Source organism: Tachyglossus aculeatus, chromosome 9 (genome assembly GCF_015852505.1).
Source record: "Tachyglossus aculeatus isolate mTacAcu1 chromosome 9, mTacAcu1.pri, whole genome shotgun sequence".
NCBI lineage: Eukaryota > Metazoa > Chordata > Mammalia > Monotremata > Tachyglossidae > Tachyglossus > Tachyglossus aculeatus.
The window spans coordinates 30798119-30820737 of record NC_052074.1 but is presented as its reverse complement, the minus strand read 5'-3'; the positions used below and the strand labels follow the sequence as shown (position 1 = coordinate 30820737).

General features: G+C 44.3%; 1 protein-coding gene and 2 non-coding genes across 4 annotated transcripts in view; 2 read left to right on the top strand and 1 right to left on the bottom strand.

Moving 5' to 3' along the window:
* KLHL29 (kelch like family member 29) overlaps positions 1-22619 on the top strand; it is a 540646-nt gene that overhangs the window by 331312 nt on the left and 186715 nt on the right. For both annotated transcript variants that reach the window (XM_038751895.1, XM_038751894.1), the window contains exons 4-5: positions 8341-8482; positions 11764-12309. In XM_038751895.1, the coding sequence (XP_038607823.1) occupies positions 8341-8482; positions 11764-12309 (688 nt within the window). The remainder of the gene's footprint in view (positions 1-8340; positions 8483-11763; positions 12310-22619) is intronic.
* Positions 5447-5584, bottom strand: LOC119932639. Its single transcript, XR_005452383.1, has one exon. It is a non-coding gene; the product is annotated as a small nucleolar RNA SNORA7 (small nucleolar RNA).
* On the top strand, positions 7144-7281 carry LOC119932748. The gene has a single exon (XR_005452483.1). It is a non-coding gene; the product is annotated as a small nucleolar RNA SNORA7 (small nucleolar RNA).

Below are 22619 nucleotides of genomic sequence, written 5' to 3'. Positions count from 1 at the left end.
ATCTCTAAATCTCAACTTAAGTCTGACCGACAGGTATTACCAGATCCGATAATTAAATCCATGTTTTATGGCCACACGATGCTTCGCACCATCTTTTCATCATGTCTCTCTTTGCATCGTGTCTGTGCTCTTGAGTTGGTGCTTCCTTTAATCATTTTAAAATGGAAAAGGGTTGTTACAGCATGTGTTTTCCATTAAGCATCATCCCGTCATTCTGACTTCCGGTTTTATGTGTTGCCTTGTTTTCACCAGATCAGTGAGATTGCAGGTTTATTTTTGATAAAGTATCAAACAGGGATAAACTGTGTTTTGTCATCTGACAACTTGGAGAAGCGAGAAGCTGGAAGAGGCTCTGTCAGGATTTAAGAGGGGATGGAGAGGGATTCAAATTCATGTCTGGTTTGACAGGTAGGTAATCACATTCAAATTGGGATCATGACCTTGATGGTGTGATCCCAAGGCGAGGCAGACCAGTCTAGAAGCCAAGCGGGCAGGGGAACAAGAACTACCCTTGCTGTCACCTTCCTGAAAAGGCAAGCCAATGGAATTGTCCCCTTTTCTTTGAATACTCTTCCTCCTGGCCTGGCTTTGCATCCCTTTACCTCTTTTCCCATGGTTTAAGAGGGTAAGTTGGTTTGGAGAATACTGGACTCCTAAAAGCACAATCCCCTCTCAGGGTCGCACCTGAAGGGTTTGCAGTGCTCTACCAGTCTCGACTACGGGAGGGAGAGTCAAGCAGAGGCCTACCCATCCCATTCTGAGCTTGTCCAGTGGCTAGCAAGTGGAAGGCAATCTGCTACAAGTCAAACTCACCTGTGCTGGGCAGCAGCCATGTGGGAAAGAGTCGAGGGTGGAAACTCAAATTTACTGTTCAGAAGGCGGCAATGGTAAACAAACTACTTCTGTATTTTTACCTAGAAAACTCTATGGATACAGTAACAGAACGATTTCAGACGGAGGTGGGGCATTCTGGGGGAGATGTGTCCATGGCTATGGGTTGGAGACGCCTCAACAGCATAAGATAAGACAAACGCACAATAGATTCCTGTTCATAGAAACTGCAGCCTAGGACTCCTTGATTTTACCCAAAACAAATGGGAAAGCATTCCTCCCCCTACATGGGAAACAGCATGGCGTAGTGTATAGAGCATGAGACTGGGAATCAATAGGTCATTTGTCCTACTCCTGTCTCTGCCACTTGTCTGCTGTGTGACCTTGAGTAGGTCACCTAACTTCTCTGTGCCTCAGTTACCTCATCTGTAAAATGGGGATTAAGCCTAATGTGGGACAGGGACTGTGTCCAACCCAATTTGCTTGTATCCACCTCAGCGCTTAATACAGTGCCCTGGAACATAATAAGCACTTAAATAACACAATTGTTATGATTAGGGTGTCTCTTTAAATTGCTGCCCTTTGCAGCCTTTGTAACTGCAGCTGCCTTAGAATTCCCAGCCAAATTGGATCTTTAAGTTATTAAACTGGGATAACTGAAGAAAAGGCTAAAGAGAAAATTTCATAGCACATTTAGCAGTACTGCCAGGTATAAGCTCCTTGAGGGCAGGGTTTGTCTCTACCTAATCTATTACCTTCAAGCTCCTTGTGACTTGAGAGCAAGTCACTTCTCTGTTTTGTAATTCCCAATCCCTTTATATGTGCATTCCACGCACTGGGTTTCTAAGAAGCACTCTTATTACTCTTTCTACTTTCAAACCCTAGGGGAAAACCTCTGAACATGCAAGCGTTTTTGCAAACAGCTTTGAAGGTCATTTCAGCATGGAGAAAGGCTGGGGAATACCACCAAGTGCTCTACCTTGTTTTCCTGGAAAGAATAATAGTATTTGATACCAATCATAGTTCTGCCACATGTCCTGTTGCATAATACGTTCATTCATTCGTTCATTCAATCGTATTTATTAAAAACACCTTGAGATCAGCTTTCTCACGTCTGAGGCTGCACGATGAATTAATACCTAGTTGGAGAATGGTTAAACAAGCAAACGATTATGCCCATAGAGTTCAGGGGCCATTATTAATGTGAGTAGTTACATGAAGTGGAAAAACATAGGGCCTTTTGTGAGTTGGGGACAAAAACAGGCCTCTCAGAAGTTTTCCCCTCTGTCATAGAAATGGATATTGGGCCCTCATAGCTAAAATGTCTTCCTGATGGATTTCTGTTAATGCTTTTCACTTTTTATCATGTGTTTCTTGTTTAATTCAAATAAGCATCTGAAATGAAAGTCCAAGATAAAAGCGCAATCTAATACAATTACCTTCTGTGAAGTCTGAAGAACATTAATGGAACTTGCCTCTTTGCAGTGCACAGCTTGCCTAATGCAAGTTTTTTTTTTGTCATTTGTATTATACATTAAAAGACTCGAGTGATTCTCCACCCTCGCCCCTCCCCCCACACACTCACGCTCGCACCTGAACTATATTTGATAGATAACGCAGGGAATAATTAAGCTTTTTCAACTTTGCAAAACAGTAATTTCTGCATCAAGTTAGATATGTGTAATGGTTGTAACCCTCTGTCAGAATATACTGTGGAATTTAGATCGGAGTAAAAATAGAAGTGGCAAGCATTTTTTATAAGCTTCTCTCTCCCCTCCCCGTGGCGTTCCCCTGACTGTGGCCTGTGGAGGCCTAAGGCGACTTCATCCAGAGTCATCTAAAGTTGTTGTGGCATTTCAGTTAGAATCTCGAGGACGTTCCTATTCCCTGCCTTTATCTTTTCTGTCTCATTTTCCATTTCATTTCTTACTCCCTCCTTTGCTCTTTGCTCTGCTCCGGCTTGTCTGCCAACTGTTTATCGTTTCCCCGCTTTTTCTGCTTGTCCTAACTTATTTGTCCACTTTGTCCTGAATGCCTGGGATGATCTTGCTCTTTCATGCTCTCTCCCGCTTTACTCTCACTCTCACAATCGCCCTCTCACTCGTTCGATCTTTTTCACTCTTGGTGTCTCACTCTCTTGCTTTCACTCTCTCACTTTCTTTCTCTCACCTTCTCATTCTCTCCTGCCAAGGCAAACTCATTACCCCTTTCAAACCTACACTGGCAACAAACTTCTTCAATCAGTGCTTAGAACAGTGCTTTGCACATAGTAAGCACTTAATAAATGTCATTATTATTATTAAGTCTTGTATTGAGAGTCCATTGGTAGGGAAAAGGGGCAGAGAAGGGAAATGAAATATGGAAAGGATAAACAAGCCAAGAATCTCACTCCACTGAGGTCTCTCCACCTTCTGAGTTTTGATTTTCTGATCTGAGTTTAATTTCCTCATCCATCTTGATTAGATTGTAAGATCATTAGGCAGTGACCCAGTCTTCTGCCGAACATAATGCCGGGTTCACTGCTGGCATTCAGTAAATAGCAGCATTGAGAGAGACAACCACTTCTTCAAATTAACAACTGCATCAAGCCATTAGGAAACAGTTTTCCTGTCCACCCTGCCTTGCAAGAACTTTAAGAAGGTTTTTTTTCCCCCTCACAATACCAAAAACAGCATGGCTTGGTAGAAACAGCACAGGACCTGGGTTCTAATCCCAGCTCCTCCACATGTTGGCTGTGACACCTTGAGCAAGTCACCTAACTTCTCCATGCCTCAGTTACCTCATCTGTAAAATGGGGATTAAGAATGTGTGCCCCTTGTGGAACATGGACTGTGTCCAACAGATTAGCTTGTATCTTCCCTAAGTGCCTGGCACATGGGCGCTCATCAAATACCAAAAAAAAAAGGGAGGGGGACCGTTCTGCCAAAACACTAATTTCACCCACTTCTATATTGCCTAAAACAGAATTATTTAGGGATCCTAATGTCCAGTGTACACTCAGGAGCCATATTGTTTGAGTAGCACAAATTAAATACCTGCTAGCTCTAGCCTTCTGAACACAATGGCCCTTTGGAGATTATGTGGGAATGAATAATATTTCATTAATGGAAGAACCAACTGGGATTTTATAACCTTCTATTCCTGTGATTTACCAATATTTTTTCCAGTCAGTTTTCCTTCCAAGGTTCTGTTCCAACAATATATGGGAGTCCTGTTAATGGGTATCATAAAAATTTGCTGTGACCTTAAAGTATATTTACCTGCTGTGATATTATTTTGTTTCTCTAGTGAGTTTTATGGCGCCTTCACCTTAAATTTACTGGTAGCAGTAGCTGATAGGTAATAATACTTCCACCTTTGGTTTTGTAGTAGCCCAAACTCTTCAACTGCTGGGCACTTTGACATAATGTAGTATGGCCTAGTGGCAAGAGCACAAACTTTGGAGTCAGAGGACATGGGTTCTAATTCTGGTTCTGCCACTTGTCTGCTGTGTGACCTTGGGCAAGTCACTTAACTTCTCTGTGCCTCGGTTACCTCATCTGTAAAATGGGGATTAAGACTATGAGCTCCATGTGGGACAACCTGATTACCTTGTATCTACCCCAGCACTTAGAACAGTGCTTGGCACATAGTAAGCACTTAACAATTTCCATCATTATTATTATTATTAAGTAAATTCAGAGGTTTCTAGAAAGCATGTCGTGTCCCCTGGTGTCTTGCTTGAGGGCTGGGCTGAGGTGTACCAACTCTATTTTACTCTCCCAAGTGCTTAGTACAGTGCTCTGCACAAAAGTGTTCAATAAATAGCATCGATTGGTCAGTTGAAAAAAGCTCACCTACCCTGCAACAGGTTATCAATAATAGTAATAACAGTATTATATCCCTCCACCTGGATAATATAAGAAGCTCACTGTTAGTCGGAAAATGAGCCAGCACTTGTGTTCTTGTTTTCCCAAGAAAGCAAAATTTTAAAGTAAAATTTGCATGTCATGGATGAAGAATGTTGGGGTCAGGGAATGGGTCTTTATATTGTTGCACTGTATTTTCCAAAGTGCTTTGTACAGTGCTCTGCACACAGTAAGCGCTCAGTAAATACGTAAGCATTCAATAAATATGATTGATTGAATGAATGAGAACACAGGTTCTCACAGGACTCTACATGGAAGGAGCCTAGAGTTTGAAGTCAGAGGACCTGGGATTCCTTAGACTGGGAACCCCAGGTGGAGACTGTGTCTGACCTGATTGACATATCTACCCCTGTGCTTAGAACAGTGCTTGACAGAAAGTAAGCACTTAAATTCAATAATAATAATAATAATAATCCTAGCTACTCCACTTGTCTGCTTGTGCAATTTTGGGCAAGCCACTTAACTTCTCTGTGCCTCAATTGTCTTGTCTTAATGCGCCGAGTCGTCTTCGACCCATAGTGACGCCATGGTCACATCTCTCCCAGAACACCCCACATCCATCAATAATCGTTCTGGTAGTGTATCCATAGAGTTTTCTTGGTAAAAATAAAGAATTGATTTACCATTGCCTCCTTCTACACAGTAAACTTGAGACTCTGCCCTCGACTCTCTTCCATGCTGCTGCCGCCCAGCACAAGCGAGTTTTGACTTTTAGCAAATTGCTTTCCTCTCGCTAGCCACAGGCCAAGCTAGGAATGGAATGGGTATGCCTCTGCTTGACTTTCCCTCCCATAGTCGAGACTGGTAGAATACTGGAAACTCTCCAGGTGCGACCCTGAAAGGGGGTGCCTCAGTTCCCTCAACTGTAAAATGGTAGGATGGGGACGGTGTCTGACCTGATTGACTTCCAGCTACCCCAGTGCTTAGAACGATGTTTGACAAATACAATACTAATGATAATCCCAGCTAATCCCCTAGTCTGCTGTATGACCTTGGACAAGTCATTTCCTCTTTCCCCACCTTCAAAGGGAGGATGAAATACCTAATCTCCCTCCTATTTGAACTGTGAGCTCCAGGTGGAAAAGGGACTCTATAATTTGATTATCTTGTATCACCTCTAGTGCTTAGTAGAGTGCTGGGCACATAGTGTTTAAAAAATATTATTATTATTATTAGCTAAATTCTAAATGTGAATCACTCATTTTGCAGACAGAGCTTTGCAGAGAGCATAATAATAATAGTGATAGTTAAGCACTTACTCTATGCTAGAAACTCTACTAAGAGCTGCAGTGGGTACAAGCAAATCAGACTGGACACAGTCTGTGTCCCACTTGGGGCTCACAGTCTTAATCCTGATTTTACAGATGAGGTAACTGAGGCACAGAGAAGTTGAAGTGATTTGCCCAAGGTTACCCAGTAGACAAGTAGCAGAGCGGAGATTAGAACCCAGGCCATTCTGAATCCCAGGCCCATGCTCTATCAACTAGACCAGGCTTCTTCTCTTGGTAACTTTGTAGGATAAGTAACTTTGTCACCTAGGAGGCAAAAACGTTGGACTTGAGTTTCTAATCCCAGCTCTGCCAATGATCTGCTGTATGACTTCGGGCAAGTCACTCGACGTCCCTGTGCCTCAGTTTCCCCAACTGTAAATTGGGATTAAATACCTGTTCTCTTGGATTAGAACCCAGGTCCTCTGAATCCCAGGCCTGTTCTCTTTCCTCTAGGCCACACTGCTTCTCCCGGTAAATTTGTTGTTCTTTGTGAGAAGGTGGGCTCGCGACCTCTATTCCTTTAAAATCATTTTACCAAGGATTTCCCATATATCCGTTCACCAGTGGAGGGCTCAAGGAGCATCTCTTCTCCCAAACCTTCCAAGGAGAACTGGCCTGAATGGGTGGGAACGAGGTGAAGCTGAAACACTCAGAATAAACACCTGTAATGTTGGGACGGTCATGCCTGTTATCTTCTAGACTGACAGGCCGCAATAATGCGAAAGGCTGTGTTGTCTAGTGGAAAGAGCCCAGGCCTTGAAGTCAGAGGACCTTAGTTCTAATCCCAATTCTGCCGCTTAACTACTGTGAAAACTTGGGCCTGTGCCTCAGTCACCACATCTGTTAAAAGGGAATAAAATATCTTTTCTCCCTCCCTCTTGGGCTTTGAGCCCCATGTGGGACAAGGCCTATGTCTGTTCTGCTTGTATTATATCCACCCCAGTGTTTAGTGTTTCATTCATTCGTTCGTTTGTATTTATTGAGCATTTACTGTGTGCAGAGCATGGCATTAAGCACTTGGAGAGTACAATACAACAATAAACAGACACATCCCCTGCCCACAATGAGCTTACAGTGCTGTTCCAATGCTTAGAACAGCACTGCGCTCTTAATAAGTTTAATAATAGTGATGACCCCTCTCAGGGTCGCACCTGGAGAGTTTCCAGTACTCTACCAGTCTCGACTACGGGAGGGAGAGTCAAGCAGAGGCATACCCATTCCATTCCTAGCTTGGCCGGTGGCTAGCGAGTGGAAGGCAATCTGCTACAAGTCAAAACTCACCTGTGCTGGGCAGCAGCAGCACGGGAGGGAATCAAGGGTGGAGACTAAAGTTCACGGCGTGTAAGGAGACAGTGGTAAATCACTTCCAAATTTTTTTACCAAGAAAACTCTACAAATACACTACCACAACGATTGCGGTGGAGGTGGGGCGTTCTGGGAGAGATGTGTCCGTGGCATTGCTGTGGGTCACAGACGGCTCTCCAGCGTAAGACAATAATAGTGATGATCCTAAAATGATTCCTTCATTTTTGTTTTTTGTTGCTGTTCTGGTTTTCTTGTGTTATTTTGCTCTTTTCGTCATTTCATTTCTAGAGGGTAAGCTCCTCGTGAGCAGAGATGGTATCTACCAACTCTATTGTTTTGTACTCTCCCAAGCGCTTAATACAGTGCTCTGCACATAGTGAGCGCTCAATAAATACCACTGATTGATTGAGGGGGAGGAGGAGGTGGCACACATACAAAGAAAGATTGAAATCAAAAAAGCCAGTTTATTGAGCGCTTACTGTGTACAGAGCACTGTATTAAGCGCTTGGGAGAGTCCAATACAACAGAATTAGCAGATATGTTCCCTGCCCACAACGAGCTCCTTCTGGAATTGTGAGCCTTTGCTTTCCCTAGGGAACAGATCTAATTTTCCTCCGTTGTACTCTCCACTGTGCTTCGTTCAGTGCTCAGCACACAGCAGATACTGTTTGCAAACTAATAGATATGGGAATTCACCAACTAATAGGTGTCTTCTGAATCTGTGATTCATTTTGGGTGGGTCTGTGGTCAATTGCAAACATGATGTCATCACCTATTCTTGCACTCACATCGGACTCTAATTTGTTCCAGAATTAGTAGCAAAAGAAAGTTGTTTGTTGAGATGCTGCTAGCGTGCATTTATTGTTAGGGGAAAAGGCCAGTTGTGGTTGTGACATTTTGAGGCAAATAAAAACAATTGATTTCAGCCTCTGATTTTCTAATAATATAAGTTGAAGCTCCAGTTACTAGGCACTATCATGATTCCACCTAGTCTTAATTCTTTCATTTTTACTTCTTTCTGACAGGCCCCAGGCATTTCTAAGACTGAAAATCAGTCTCAAGGACTTGCAACCAGCGTGAGGTGGGGACAGACCCCCATAAATCAATCCACACCCTGGGACACGGAAGAACCTCCATCTAAACAGATGAGAGAGACTGAAAATCCAGGTATGTTTTTGGTCCTGATTAGTCATTCTGTATGGACTCAGAGTATTCAAAGCTAATCAGGGCCAGTCCTCTTTTGGCCTTCATGAATTCGATTTTTCCCGGAGAGCTTTGTTCTCCTAGCAGCTGGATTTGCCATTCTCTTGGTAAGATCCCCAGTTCTTCCATCGACCACCCAACAACTTCTAGACCAGGGCTGTTGGAACCTTGTAAAGCTGACAGTAATTGCGTTAATGGGTGTTTCTCCCCTCTTCTTTGATCGCTCAAGTGAAAGGCATTATGTCTCTTGAAGATGACCTTTCCATGCAGAGCCACAAGCAATGCTTGCCTGTTTCCATAAGTATGTGGTGTATTTTTCAGCAAATCCAGGTTGCTACTCACCATCTCTGGAGCTGGGGTGGTGCGGGGGGAAGAGGGAGGGATAGAGGAGGAACAGGGAAGGTAACTGGGGTGGAGCATGGAGAAAATTTCAGGGAGCTTTAACAGCATGGATGGTCTGAAGGGAAAGGTACTCATGAAACTATGAATTTTGAAATCAAAAGAACCTGATTCTAATCCCCTTCTGCCACTCGTCTGCTGTGTGACCTTGGGCAAGTCACTTCACTTCTCTCTGCCTCGGTTACTTCCTTTGTAAAATGGGGATTAAGACTGAGAGCTCTATGGGGGACAGGAACTGTGCCCAACCTGATTAACTTGTATCTATCCCCGCGCTTAATACAGTGTTTGGCACAGAGTATTTTCGCCTAACAAATATTGTAAAACACAAACAAGTCAAGAAACTAGAGGAAGGAGCAAGGGCCTGGGATTCAGAGGACCTGGGTTTTCATCCCAGGTCAGCCCCTTGGGCTGTTGTGTGACCTTGGACAAGTCACATAACTTCTGTGGGTCTGTTGAATGGGGGTTCATTCATTCATTCATTCAATCATATTTATTGAGTGCTTGCTGTGTACAGAGCACTGTACTAAGCGCTTGGGAAGTACAAGTTGGCAACATAGTCAACACCTGTCCTCTCTCTTGCCTAGATTGCAAGCCCCAAGTGGGACTGAGACTGTCCGCTCTGATTACCTTATATCTACACTAGTGCTTAGTACAGTATAAAATTAGCACTTAACATGCACCACAATTATTAGTAGTAATTTTCCTGAATGATGAGTTTCAGCCCAAAATGAGAGAAAACCCATGACCTGAAGATATTTCAGTAACACGTCATAAAATAAATCAATCAGCAATATTTGTTGAGTGCTTACTGTTTGCACAGCTTGGGAGAGAACAATGCAACAGAATTGCTAGATATGTTTCCTGCCCTCAACAAGCTTACGATCTAGAGAGGGAGAAAGATATTAAGATAGTTCACAGATATTAATCGTATTTATCGAAAGCTTACTGTGGGCAGAGCACTGTACTGAGCCCTTGGGAAGAGTACGATATAACAGAGTTGGAAGACACATTCCCTGCCCACAACGAGTTTACAATCTAGAGGAATGAGCTTACAGTACATAAGTGCTGTGGGGCTGAGATTGGGGTGAATATCAGTTAAAGGGCACAGAGCCTACTGCACAGGCAAGCAGAAGGGACAGGGAGTAAGGGAAATAAGGATTACACCTCTTGGAGGAGGTATTAATTTTAATAAGGCTTTGAAGGTAGGGAGAGCGGAGGTCTGTTTTATATGAAGGGAGGAGGATAGGTGTCAGCAGTGAAATAGATGAGATTGAGGTTCCGGGACTAGTTTGGCATTAGAAGAGCGAAGTTTATGGGCTGGGTTTTAGTAGGAATTTAGCAAAATAAGTGGGAGGGGACAAGCTGATTGAGTGCCTTAAAGCTGATGGTAAGGAAGATGATCCAGACTGTACAATAAAGAACAGACTGGAGTGGGGAAAGAGAGGAAACAGGGAGGTCAACAAGGGGGCTGATGCAGGAGTCAAGGTGGGCTATGGTAACTGGTTGGATCGGTATAGTGGCAGTTTAGATGGGGAGGATGGATGTTAATGTTGCGGTGATGGTAGAACCAAAAGGCTTTGGTAACAGATTAATATATGGGGTGAATGAGAGAGAAGAGTCAAGACATCAGGAACCCTGAGAAGGTTTGGAAGACCTCCAGATTCCTCCACCTTTTCCATGTCAGAAAAGATACCCTCCTAGTGGATAAGAAGCACTCAGGGAGTGAAATGGTTTCTTGGAGCCAAATTTACATCATAATAATGGTATTTTTAAGTGCTTACTATGTGCCAAGCACTGTTCTAAGTGCTGGGGTAGATACAAGGTAATCAGGTGGTCCCATGTGGGGCTCACAGTCTTTATCCCCGTTTTACAGATGAGGGAACTGAGGCCCAGAGAAGTTAAGTGACTTGCCCAAGGTCACACATCTGACAAGTGGTGGAGCCGGGATTAGAACCCATGACCTCTGGCTCCCCAGCCCGTGCTCTTTCCACTGAGCCACGCTGCTTCTTTAAAACAGGTGGTGCTTTCTGTGTATATGCACCCCTCTCCCCTGCCACTGGTGTTCGCCTTACTACTCTCCTACTCACCTCACTCCTCTCCTCCTACAACCCAGCCAGCACACTTCGACTTCGCTCCTCTAATGCAACCTTCCCACTCTACCTCGATCTCATCTGTCTCTCCACCGACCTCTCGCCCACATCCAACCTCTGGTCTGGAATGCCTCCCTCCTCATATCCGACAGACAATCACTCTCCACTCCTTCAAACCCTTACTAGAAGGCACATCCGCTCCAAGAGGCCTTCCCTAACTAAGCCCTTCTTTCCTCTTATTATAATAATAATAATGATGATGGTGGTATTTGTTAAGCGCTTACTATGTGCAAAGCACTGTTCTAAGCGCTGGGGAGGATACGAGGTGACAAGGTTGTCCCATGTGGGGCTCACAGTCTTTATCCCCATTTTACAGATGAGGTAACTGAGGCCCAGAGAAGTTAAGTGACTTGCCCAAAGGCACACAGCTGACAAGCGGCGGAGTGGGATTTGAACCCATGACCTCTGACTCCTAAGCCCGCACTCTTGCCACTGAGCCATGCTGCTTCCCTTATCCCACTCCCTTCTGCATTGCCCTGACTTGCTCCCTTTATTCATCCCCCCCTCCCTACCCCGCAGCATTTATGTCCATATCTGTGACCTATACTGTAAGCTCATTGTGGGCAGGGAATGTGCCTGTTCTGTTGTACTCTCCCAACCGCTCAGTACAGTACTCTGCTCATAGTAGGCACTCAATCGGTACAATTGACCGACTGACTGACTTGCCAAATGTTCTGTCTTCTCTGTCTGTTCCAGGCACTGCCCCGTGGGTCACCACGGTGACCGCTGGGAGCCAGCCAGCCCTCATAGCTCACTCGTACGGGATGACCCAGCCTCCCACCTTCAGCCCCGCGGTCAACGTCCAGGCCCCCGGCATCGGGGTGACGCCCTCGCTCCCTCCCCACGTGGCCCCCCAGCTCCCCTTAATGCCGGCCCACTACCAGCTCCCGCAGCAGCCTTCTCAGCCTCTGAGCAACATGGTGGTCAACTTGCAGAGTCAGCCTCTCTACACCAACAGCCAGCCCATCACCCTGTCCTCCATGACCGCGGTGGGCCAGGTGAACCGACCGGGCCACGCCGCTGTCGGGAACGGTCACATGACCTGCCCCATCCTGCCTCCACCCCCTCCGGCCATGCCCTCCGCCACCCTCCCCACTAGCGTCCCGGCTACTAACGGGCAGGCGGCCACCCCTGAGCTTCCTCCGGCCCAGACATCCGGCCAAGAATCTACCAACGGGGTGCAAATGTTGCGGACGATCGGCGTGGGGAAGTACGAGTTCACCGACCCCTGGCATCCCAAAGGTAAGTCGACCTGGGGCTCTGTTTAGGGCGGAGTTGGGGGGGAGAATCCCGTGGCTCTGGAGCAGGGCTAACGTCTCGTAGCGATAAAGGATGCTCAGTTTTCAAGTGAGAAAGCGGAGTTAGGTCAAGCAAGGCAAGAGCGTGACCCTCCGCCAAAGAAAGCATCTCAACTCGCAACTTGGGGCTGCCAGTGTTCAGGCCTCAGAGTCCTGCTGCTAAAACTTTCCCGGTTTGTGAGGGGGTGGAAAGATGAACCAAGTCCTCGAAGGCTGCTTTGATTTAAAAGATCTCTTACCTAATGCGCTAGGTTCACACCTCCTCAGTTCTGGCTACAACCATGGTGCTGAGGCTGCCCCTTTCTCTTTGTCTCTCTCTCTGGCTTTCTCTTTCTGTGCAGACCTGGTGGGGTGGGGGGAAACTTAGCTTTCCTAGAAGCCCGTCAAACCTTATCTCTGCAGGGACGAGCAGAGCCGGGGCCAGAGATGGTTCTTCTTGTTTCTTCTCTGACTCCCATCCCAAGAGGAGCAAGACAAGGGATGTTGTCTCCCTCAAGACTCGGGTTCTGTGAGATAAGCCCACCCCCACACCGAGCCCCAGGAGTGTCAGCATTAATTGAACACGTTGACCCCTTGCGGGGCTGCAAATGAGCGGGTCCCTGACCATTAGTTGTTTATGCCTCGGCGTCTTTCCTTTTCTCGATTCATTTACCGAGATTTGAGGTCAGGCAGGGGAAATAATGAACTGAGATTTTTCACAAGCGGGGAATTAAGGGTGAAAGGGGCTCTTTCAATTTTTCAGCCCGATGCGCCAGCATTTGAAATTGATTTTTCTGCCATTTCTTGCACATTTCTAAGGGCTTTTTATTCAAATTGCCATTTGTTTGCTTCACCTTTGGAGCTCCAGGCTCCTGCCGCAGTAAAGCCTCCAGCAGGTGGTTCCTGTATTGCCAAGAGCCTTGGATCTTTCTTGGCCAGTGGAAGACATTGATTTCTACAATGGCTAGGACCTTTTTTAGGGAAATTTAAGTGTTACTGTGTGTCTGGCACTGTACTGAACACTTGGGTAGATACAAGCTAATAAGGTCAGACACAGTGTATGTCCCACATGGGGCTCGCAGTCTTGGTGTATTGGGTAGATTTCTGGACTAGAGGTCAGAAGGTCATGGGTCATAATCCTGGTTCTGCCACTTGTCTGCTCTGTGACCTCGGGCAAGTCACTCCACTTCTCTGGGCCTCAGTCACCTCATCTGTAAAATGGGGATTGAGACTGTGAGCCCCACGTGGGACAGGGATTTTGTCCAACCCAATTTGCTTGTATTCACCCCAGTGCTTAGTACAGTGCCTAGCACATAGTAAGCACTTAATAAATGCCATGATAATAATGATAACATTATTATTGTTATTATTAATCCTATTTTATAGACGAGGTAAATGAAGCACAGATAAATTATGTGACTTGCCCAAGATCTCACAGCAGACAACACCTGTAATCCCTCATAGCCCCTCACCCTGTTGCCTGTCTTCCTATAAGGAAAGTAGTAAATAGGCCAGGTAAGATCACTCAGAGGGATAAGAGCATTAGTTGGCTCCCAGATGATGTGGGGCCTAATGAAGGAGGAAGCAGTCAGTAGCCTCCTTGCTGCCTCCTATGCAAGGCGCTAGCCGGACTGAGAGAGCCATCATTATTGATCAAGAACCCTTTTAAGCCAGCCAAACTCAGTTTGATTCCATCATCCAAACTGGGAATGGTGTGAAGCTAGTGAGTTTGAACAGTGAGCATTCTACTGTAATACGTTCAGTACTCAGAGAGATGTATACACTCTTTCAGGCTCCCGGTTTTACCACAAAGTGCATCACTGCAGCAGGCTGTCGCAAGGTAGTGCATCTATCAGTCACGTGTTAATATAAATCTCTCCCCCACTGCCTTTCTCCCCAGGAGAGACTTGAGACCTGGGGAGAATAGACAGGGTTAATTTGGAAATAGAATGGAGAACAAGGAAAGGGAAAGGTTTCTATTCACATATGGAGAGAGAGAGAGAAACAAGGACAGGAATAAAGACAGAACACTCGTAAGCATGCTTCAGTACTCATGCTGAGATTTCCTCTCCAAGCATGGTGGTGGCTGAAAGTTATTGTCCCATCCATACTGAACAGCATCTGTTCTAACACCTTCCTGATTGGGATGAGCAATCGTTTCCACAGTAGAGCTGCTCAGATACCAGTGGTGCTGCTGCCCTTCATTCATTCTTTCAATCGTATTTATTGAGCGATTACTGTGTTCAGGGCACTGATGGTGGGCTACTCAGTCATCCAACACCCAGTCCCCCTGGAGAGAGTAGCGGTAAATCAGTGTAGGGTGTGGTGGACACAGTCTAGATTATAAAATCCCTTATTAATCAATCAATGGTATATACTGAGTGTTTACCCTGTGCAGAGCACTGTTCTAAGCACTTGAGAGAGCACAGACCAACACTGTGAGGTACTTGAGAAAGGGACTGGTTGGAGCTTTTATTTTGGTCCTATATAAGCACTTAGAACAGTACTCTGCACATGGTAAGCCATCAATAAATACCATTGATGGATTGATTTTATATCCCCAAGAGTCCATTAGCAGACTGCCTACTAATGGTGCTGATAAGAATAAGAATAATGTTGATCAACAAACAGAAAGTTTCTGCAAAGCCTCTTCCCCAGGAGAAAAGGCCTGTGTCTTCACTGCTGTGCCTTTGAGAGCCCTCATTATTGCACAAGGCATGCATAATAGCACAACCCTTACAAAATAGCACAACCCTGAAGATTTGCAGCCTTGGCTTCTTATGAAGCATGTAAGGTACCCATAAAACGCAAGTCATTAGGAATCCAACCTTTTCAGAAAGGGCAAGAAAATTGGGCTAAAAGGTCAGAGGTCCAGTAGTTTCCCTATATTAAGTGTCTATTTTTGAACAGCTTCAAAATGCATATTATTTAAATTATAATATGCCCCTGAAGCCGTTAACTTCTATAGTGTCCTTCTCTATTAAAAACCCTTTAAAGAAGTAAAAACTTTAAATCAGCCAACTAACTTTGTCTTTTCGGCTCTGTGAATCTCTCATTTTAGCATTTTGAGAAAATCAAGTCAAGGTTCTTAAAGGAAATTGAAACAAAATCCTGTCTTAGATCACAGTCACAGTTTGGCATCCCAAACATTATTATGGCCAGTTGGGAGCTGGTTGCCTTCTGATTTTCCATGGTTTTGCCAGTCACAGTAGGTTTAGATCACAAAATTCTAAAAACAGCTCTTCTAAAAATGGTTAAATTCCGAGGTCCTTTTAAAATATACAAATTGTTATTGTTGTATTTAAGCTCTTATTACCTATCTAAGCACTATTCCAAGCACTGGGGTAAATACAAATTAGTAAGGTTGGACACAGTCGCTATCGTACAGGGGACTCATGTCACAGTCCAAGTATCAGTCAATCAATCAATCGTATTTACTGAGTGCTTTCAGAGCGCAATACAACAGAGTTGGTAGAAACATTCCCTGCCCACTCGGAGTTTACAGTCTAGAGGGGAAGACAGACATTAAAATAAATTACAGATATGCTCAGTAGTGCTGTGGGGTTAAGGTGGAGTGAATAAACAGTACAAATCCAAGTGCAAGGGTGATGCAGAGGTGAGAGGGAGTAAGGGAAACAAGGGCTCAGTCGGGGAAGCACTCCTGGAGAAGATGTGACTTTACCTGCACACAGAGTAAGTGCTCAATAAATACAATTGAATGAATAAAAGTAGGTGGGAGAACAGGTAAATTGCTGCTTAGATCACTTTTTAATTTGGGTGTAGTTCATTTTTCCTTTCTGAAACATAAATAAGGACCCCAATGTCAGAGCAAACTGTTTGGACATTTTATAAGACTACTAAGCTTTGACAAATTGCTACCTCAGGTTAACATTTCTTAAATCCCAATGGGTAGGAAAATTCTCTGCTATAAACTCATGATTTCTCAAAACTGAGGACACACACGTAGTTTCTATTCCAACCCCAACTGCCACTAACACTTTCATTATGTATCTACAGTATTTATTGAGCATTTACTGTGTGCCAAACACTGTCCTAAGCTCCGTACTGACCCTTGGAAAGATGAAAATGAAAGGGGGACTCTGTTTGTTTTACTTGGAGGAATTAGACCCTAATTTAATCTGCCCTCTTTATGATCGCCTGTAGGCAGCCATGAAATGATGTTTTCCTAGTCAGTTTTGGTTTCTTACCCACCAGGGTAATGGAATGGTTTCAGGCTAGGCTGGTCATGCATCCTGTATTTTGTAGGCTGGTCCCAGGAAATTTTAGAAAATTATACAAGCATCTCAGAATTGGAGCTGCTCTAGCTAAACTGACCATTCTCCCTTGTTTAAGAACATAAGCATCTATATCCAGGTTGAAGCATGCTAAATATATGTTCAGCAACAAGCAGTTGTACTTCCGAAGTGCTAAGTACAGTGCTCTGCACACAGTAAGTGCTCAATAAATACAATTGAATGAATGAATGAATAATAATAATGGTTATCTATGTTAAGCACTTACTACATACCAGGCGCTGTACTAAGTGCTGGGTTGGCTACTAGCAAATCGGGTTCCCACATGGGGCTCTCAGCCTCAATCTTTGCAGATGAGGTAACTGAGGCCCAGAGAAGTGAAGTCCAAGTCTGTTACTTGTCCAAGGTCACACAGCAGACAAGTAACAGAGCCAGGATTAGAACCTATGACCTTCTGACTCCTAGGCTCGTGCTCTGTCTGCTATGCCATGCTGCTTCTCAGTTTAGATTCCGGCCTAGAGATTAAGCTCACTGTGGGCAAGGAAGGTGTCTACCAACTCTCTTGTATTGTACTCTCCCAAGCACTTAGTACAGTGCTCTTCACACAGTATGTGCTCAATACTGGTTGATTGATAATGTTCGGAAATTTGCATTCTCTGCTGTTAACTCACGGTATGAAATTCATTCATTGTCACATTTTTTGAGCACTTACTGTGTACAGGGCACTGTACTAAGTGGTGCTACACTTTATATGTTCCTGAATTCTGGAAAATTTTAACTCTACATTTCCCTTCCCTGCAGTCTGACAGTTGCCTAGAGCTTGGAGTAAAAGTTGTGCATTTTGAGATGACACTCTGATACCCCAGAGTGGTCAGACTATTTCATGAAATTCAGATAGCATGGCCAGTATAAAGAGCAAGGGCCAAGAGTCAGAAAGCCCCAGTTCTAATCCCAGCTCTGCCACTGACCTTCTGTGGGATCTTGGACAAGTCACTTACTTACTTTGAATCTCAGTTCCCTCATCTACAAAGTGAGGATGAGATTCCTGCTCTCCCCACCCCTTAGATTGTGAGCTCAGAGTGAGGTAGAGATGTGTTTGAATTTGTTCTTTACCATAGCGCTAAGCCCAGAATTTTGGCACGTATGAAGTGCTTGATAAATACTAATCTAAACTGGAATCCAGAATCATCTCACCCCAAATCAAGCATTGGTTGTAACTTTGAGAAGCAGAATGTCCCAGTGGATGGAGTCAGGAGGACCTGAGTTCTAATCCCAGCTCCACCACTTCATTCGTTCATTCATTCAATCGCATTTATTGAGTGCTTACTGTGTGCAGAGCACTGTACTAAGCGCTTGGGAAGTACAGGTTGGCAACATATAGAGACAGTCCCTACCCAACAGTGGGCTCACAGTCTAGAAGGGGGACACAGACAACGAAACAAGACATATTAACAAAATAAAATAGAATAAATATGTACAAATAAAATAGAGTAATAAATATGTACAAACATATATACAGGTGCTGTGGGGAGGGGAAGGAGGTAAGGCGGGGGGATGGAGAGGAGGAGGGGGAGAGGAAGGAGGGGGCTCAGTCTGGGAAGGCCACCTGGAGGAGGTGAGATCTCAGTAGGGCTCTGAAGGGAGGAAGAGAGCTAGCTTGGCGAATGTGCACCACTTGTCTGGTGTGTGATCTTGGACAAGTCACTTCACTTCTCTGTGCTTCAGTTACCTCATCTGTCAAGTGGGGATGAAGACTGTGAACCCCATGTGGAACAGGAACTACGTCCAACCCGATGTGCTCGTATCTATCCCAGCGCTTACTACAGCGCCTGGCACGTAGCAAGCGGTTAACAAATGCTATATTAAAAAAAAAAACCTGGAAGGCAATCCTGTTCCTGTTTTACCAGATACTTGTTTGCCAGGCATCCATGGTGCATCCCTCCTCCCTCTCCCCAGTCCCGCTGCCTACTGGGCACTCTTCCAGTTGGAAAGAGAGCTGACTGGAGTGGCCATCAGAAAAAAAATGCTCTCTCCTTGTCTGGGTGCCTGCATGATAAATGAAAGATCTTGGCAGTGAGAATTGACTGGGATCAAATCTTGATTTGGGAGCAGGGCTGGGTTAGACAGAAGGTGTAGAGAGGGTTGGAGAGGCAAGGCTGTATCCGTTTCAGAAGTCCTCTGTAATAATAGAGGTGCAATTTTGTTAGGGACCTGAGGGAGATTGACAAACAGGAGATAGCCTCACACTGTTATTCTAACCCAGTGACAACCAACGACCCTTAATCTTGCTATTTTTCAATAGTAGCCGACGAGACAGCTGTTTTCCCAGGAATTAAATTTAACCAGCTTTCTTCCTTAGAGTTCTCATCAATTGATTTATCCCCCATGTTTAATGCTGAAGAGAGACAATGAGGCGTGCATATACAAATGCCACCAAAGAGAGCCTTGGTTTTTGAAAAGTAATTTCTTCCTTCATTTCTAATCTTAAAAGCCTTTATTTCTGAAGCTATAATTCTGCTGTCAGAATGGATGTCAAACAACTTCATAATTTGGAAAGGAAAAAAAAAACCATAACTAAATCTGAAAACTCACCATGTTAAAATCATTTTTCTGACAAAATCACGTGCTTTTGAATGTAGGTCACTCTATTTTTTTTTTAATTTTCCCCATAGGGATTTTACATCTCTAAAGCCCAATTGATTTCACACCCTTAAATGATAGGCAGCTGGCTCTGTGAGGAGGGATGGAAACCCAGCGTGATAATATCAAGCTGTTCAAACATATAAAATCAGAACTTGTGCCGTGCTCCTCTCTTTTTTTAAAGCTCTCCTTTTTCTCTCTTTTGAAACCTAACCCGGGCTTATAATAAGATCCACTGTAACTGGGCTTGAGATCTTTCTCATTAAATTCCCGAGGTTTCCGATTTTATTGTTTGACTTGACAGTCTAGCCTTGCCCAGGTTTCTGAGTAATTACTGAAAGATCTCCTAAGTGAGACCACCATAGGTCTTGCCAGGCAGAGTGATCCGGAACTGATATTTTTAGACTTCATTAAGGCCCTGATTTGGAATTTCACATTTGGTTTCTTGTAATTATCTTCCATTTGGTTGAGTTGCATTCCAGTTGGGGCTATAATAGTCGATTCACCAAGAAGAATACTGGAGTCTTAATTGGTTACTTGGAAAATGAACCAACTGAAAAAGAAAGGTAATGTTGAAATGCTGTTTGATTTGCAGTGGGTCAAGCAATCTTTTCTGATTCAGGCCGTTCCTCATGCACTTCAATGAAAGTTGTTTAAATTCACCGACTAGTCGATAGATTTTTTTTTCGATCTTCTTTCTAAATCTTCTACTGAGAAAGATATGAGGGTGGAGGAAATCTGGGACTTTGTAACATATTGAAAGTTAATTAAAAATGGATTCTATGTGTAGTAAGAAGAAAGACTCTTTTTAATTTGAAAATTTTCTTTAAATGCATGAAATCCATGAGTACTTCATTCTGCCCCACTGAAGCACAATATCAACATGTTAGGGGCCTGATTTGGAAATTTCCATCTCATGGGAAGAGGTTTATGGTAACCATCCTAGTACTCTGTTGTCATCCAAAGCAACCTGTCAGTGTCAGCGAATCAAGGAAAGCGTGTCAGCTTTAATTTTATCCTCTTTGGGTCAGCCCGCTATGGGTGCTGTGCGCCATTCTCGGAGAGAAGATTTGGTTGTTTTAAACCCATTAGCTGGGACTTCAACCGTGGCATGCCCATTATATGCTGCGGCAAATGCCAAAGGGCACTGCTATTCCTAGTGTTTCTGGTTAGCATCTTGGTCAAAGCAAGATTGCAGATCATCCTGACCCAAATTATTTTAGGATATTGAGCCCTCTGGCAGAACAATAAATCACAGAAAGAGCTCTTAGGTTCTGCCTGACAAAATTGTATCCTTGGCTCAATAGCTCTTTATTTTATTGGATTGTGGGAAAATTAGCGGTGGCAAAATAGACGAGTTTTGCCAAACTGAACATTCTGATGGGTAGGCTAATCTAGCTCCAAAATTCCCTATAACATGTAAGAGGTCACCTAGGGCCCTGCCTTTAGGAAACACTCGGTTCCCAAACGTGAATCGGTTGTTAAAACCTCTGGAGGACAGTGGAAGCCGGTTACAAAAGAGTTCATTATGCTAAAAATACATTTAATGGTGCAGAAAGGCCCACTTAGCGAAACTCGGTTTATCAGGTGGGCCAGTAAAGTCATGTTAATGATCCCTTCCCAAACAGCAAGAACATTTTGTGGAATGCAGACTTGCATGGAGTTTTTCAAAATGATTCCACAAGGCTCTGAGCGTAAATCAGCAGTAGTGAGCAGCGTAACTGGTTGCTTCATTTCACAGATGGACGGAAAATGCAGGAATGTCTTCGGGGGCAAGAGGATTATGATGGGACTGTGCTGAGCACCAGAAGGTGCTCCACACACACATATTTGCAGATTTTAATCAGTCAGTGGTATTTATTGAGCACTTAACTGCATCCAGACCACTGTCCTAAGTATTTAAGTTTAGTTGCCATTTCCAGAATTTGACTTGGAGAGGGATTTGGTTGGAAAGCTAGACTGATTCTAGCCTCCCGGATCAGTGGGCTAAAAAGAGTAGTTTTCCTAAAACCAAACATCTTAGATCAGCTGTCACGCTTTCAGCTCCAGTTGGAGGCTTGGGATTTGGAGAAGTCATGAAAGGCAGCATTATTTTAGTGGAAAAGAGCCCGCTGGAGTTTCTGGGAGAAGGGAAGTTGCTTATGATAGCAGCCAAGGATCTCGTCACCAAAGGAATAGGGATGATGCATTTCGTGGCAGTTCTTGCTGTCAGCCTCCATCACCCCATTAGCCCGAGTGGGTACATTTTGGGAAAACCTGCCTCCAGGCCTGCCATTCTGACATTCTCACCCCAGGGGAGGCAGTGTGGACTAGTGGATAGAGCACGGGCCTGGGACTCAGATGGGTTCTAATCCCAGCTCCACCACTTGTCTGCTGTGTGACTTTAGGCAAATCACTTCACTTCTCTGGGTCTGTTACCTCATCTGTCAAATGGGGAATGAGACTGTGAGCCCCGCATCGGAGAGGGACTGATCTGCTTTATCCACCCCAGCATTGAGTACAGTGTCTGGCACAAAGTAAGTGCTTAACAAATATCACAGTTGTTATTATTATCATTATTATTAGACTCTAAGGCTTCAGTAATGTCCTAATCCCATATTCTCCACCCCAGGGGATTACATTCCCTAGGCCCTCCTTTCAGTTGGTGCTGAGAATAAACAGCTGCATTGATCCTGTGAAATCCCAACTCATTTAAGCCTTGATCACATCATATCTGTAGTAGTAGCAGGACCCATAGTCAGAGCTGCTATTTTGGAATCAATCAGTCAACAGCATTTATTGAGCACTTTGGGCAGAGCACTCTTCTGAGCACTTGGGAGAGTACAGCACATTAAGGTTGGTAGGCTCAATCCCTGCCCTCAAGGAGTTTACAATCTAGTAGAGGAGCTTCAATCTTGTGGAATCTGAAGGCTATCTATAGGTCTGTGTAAGGAATGGATGTCTTTGCCAATGTAATTAGTAAAGGGTCAATTTGGGAGAAATTGGGGCTCTTCATTAAAAAAAAAATTAGGCTTGGTAAGTGCTTACCACAAGAAGCAGCATGGGCTACATGGATAGAGCAAGGGCCTGGGAGGTAGAAGGACCCAGGTTCTAATCACACCTCTACCACTAGTCTGCTGTATGATCTTGGCAAGCAACTTCTTTGTGCCTCAGTTTCCTCATCTGTAAAATGGAGATTAAGACTGTGAGCCCCATATGGGGCAGGGACTATGTCCAACTTGATTAGCATGTATCTACCTCAGCGCTTACTACAGTGCCTGACACTTAGCAAGTGTTTAAGAAAAACCATATTGAAAAAGTGCTTACTATGTAATAAGCACTGAGGTAGGTACAAAATAACCAGGTTGGGCACAGTCACCTGCCCTACATAGGGTTTACAGTC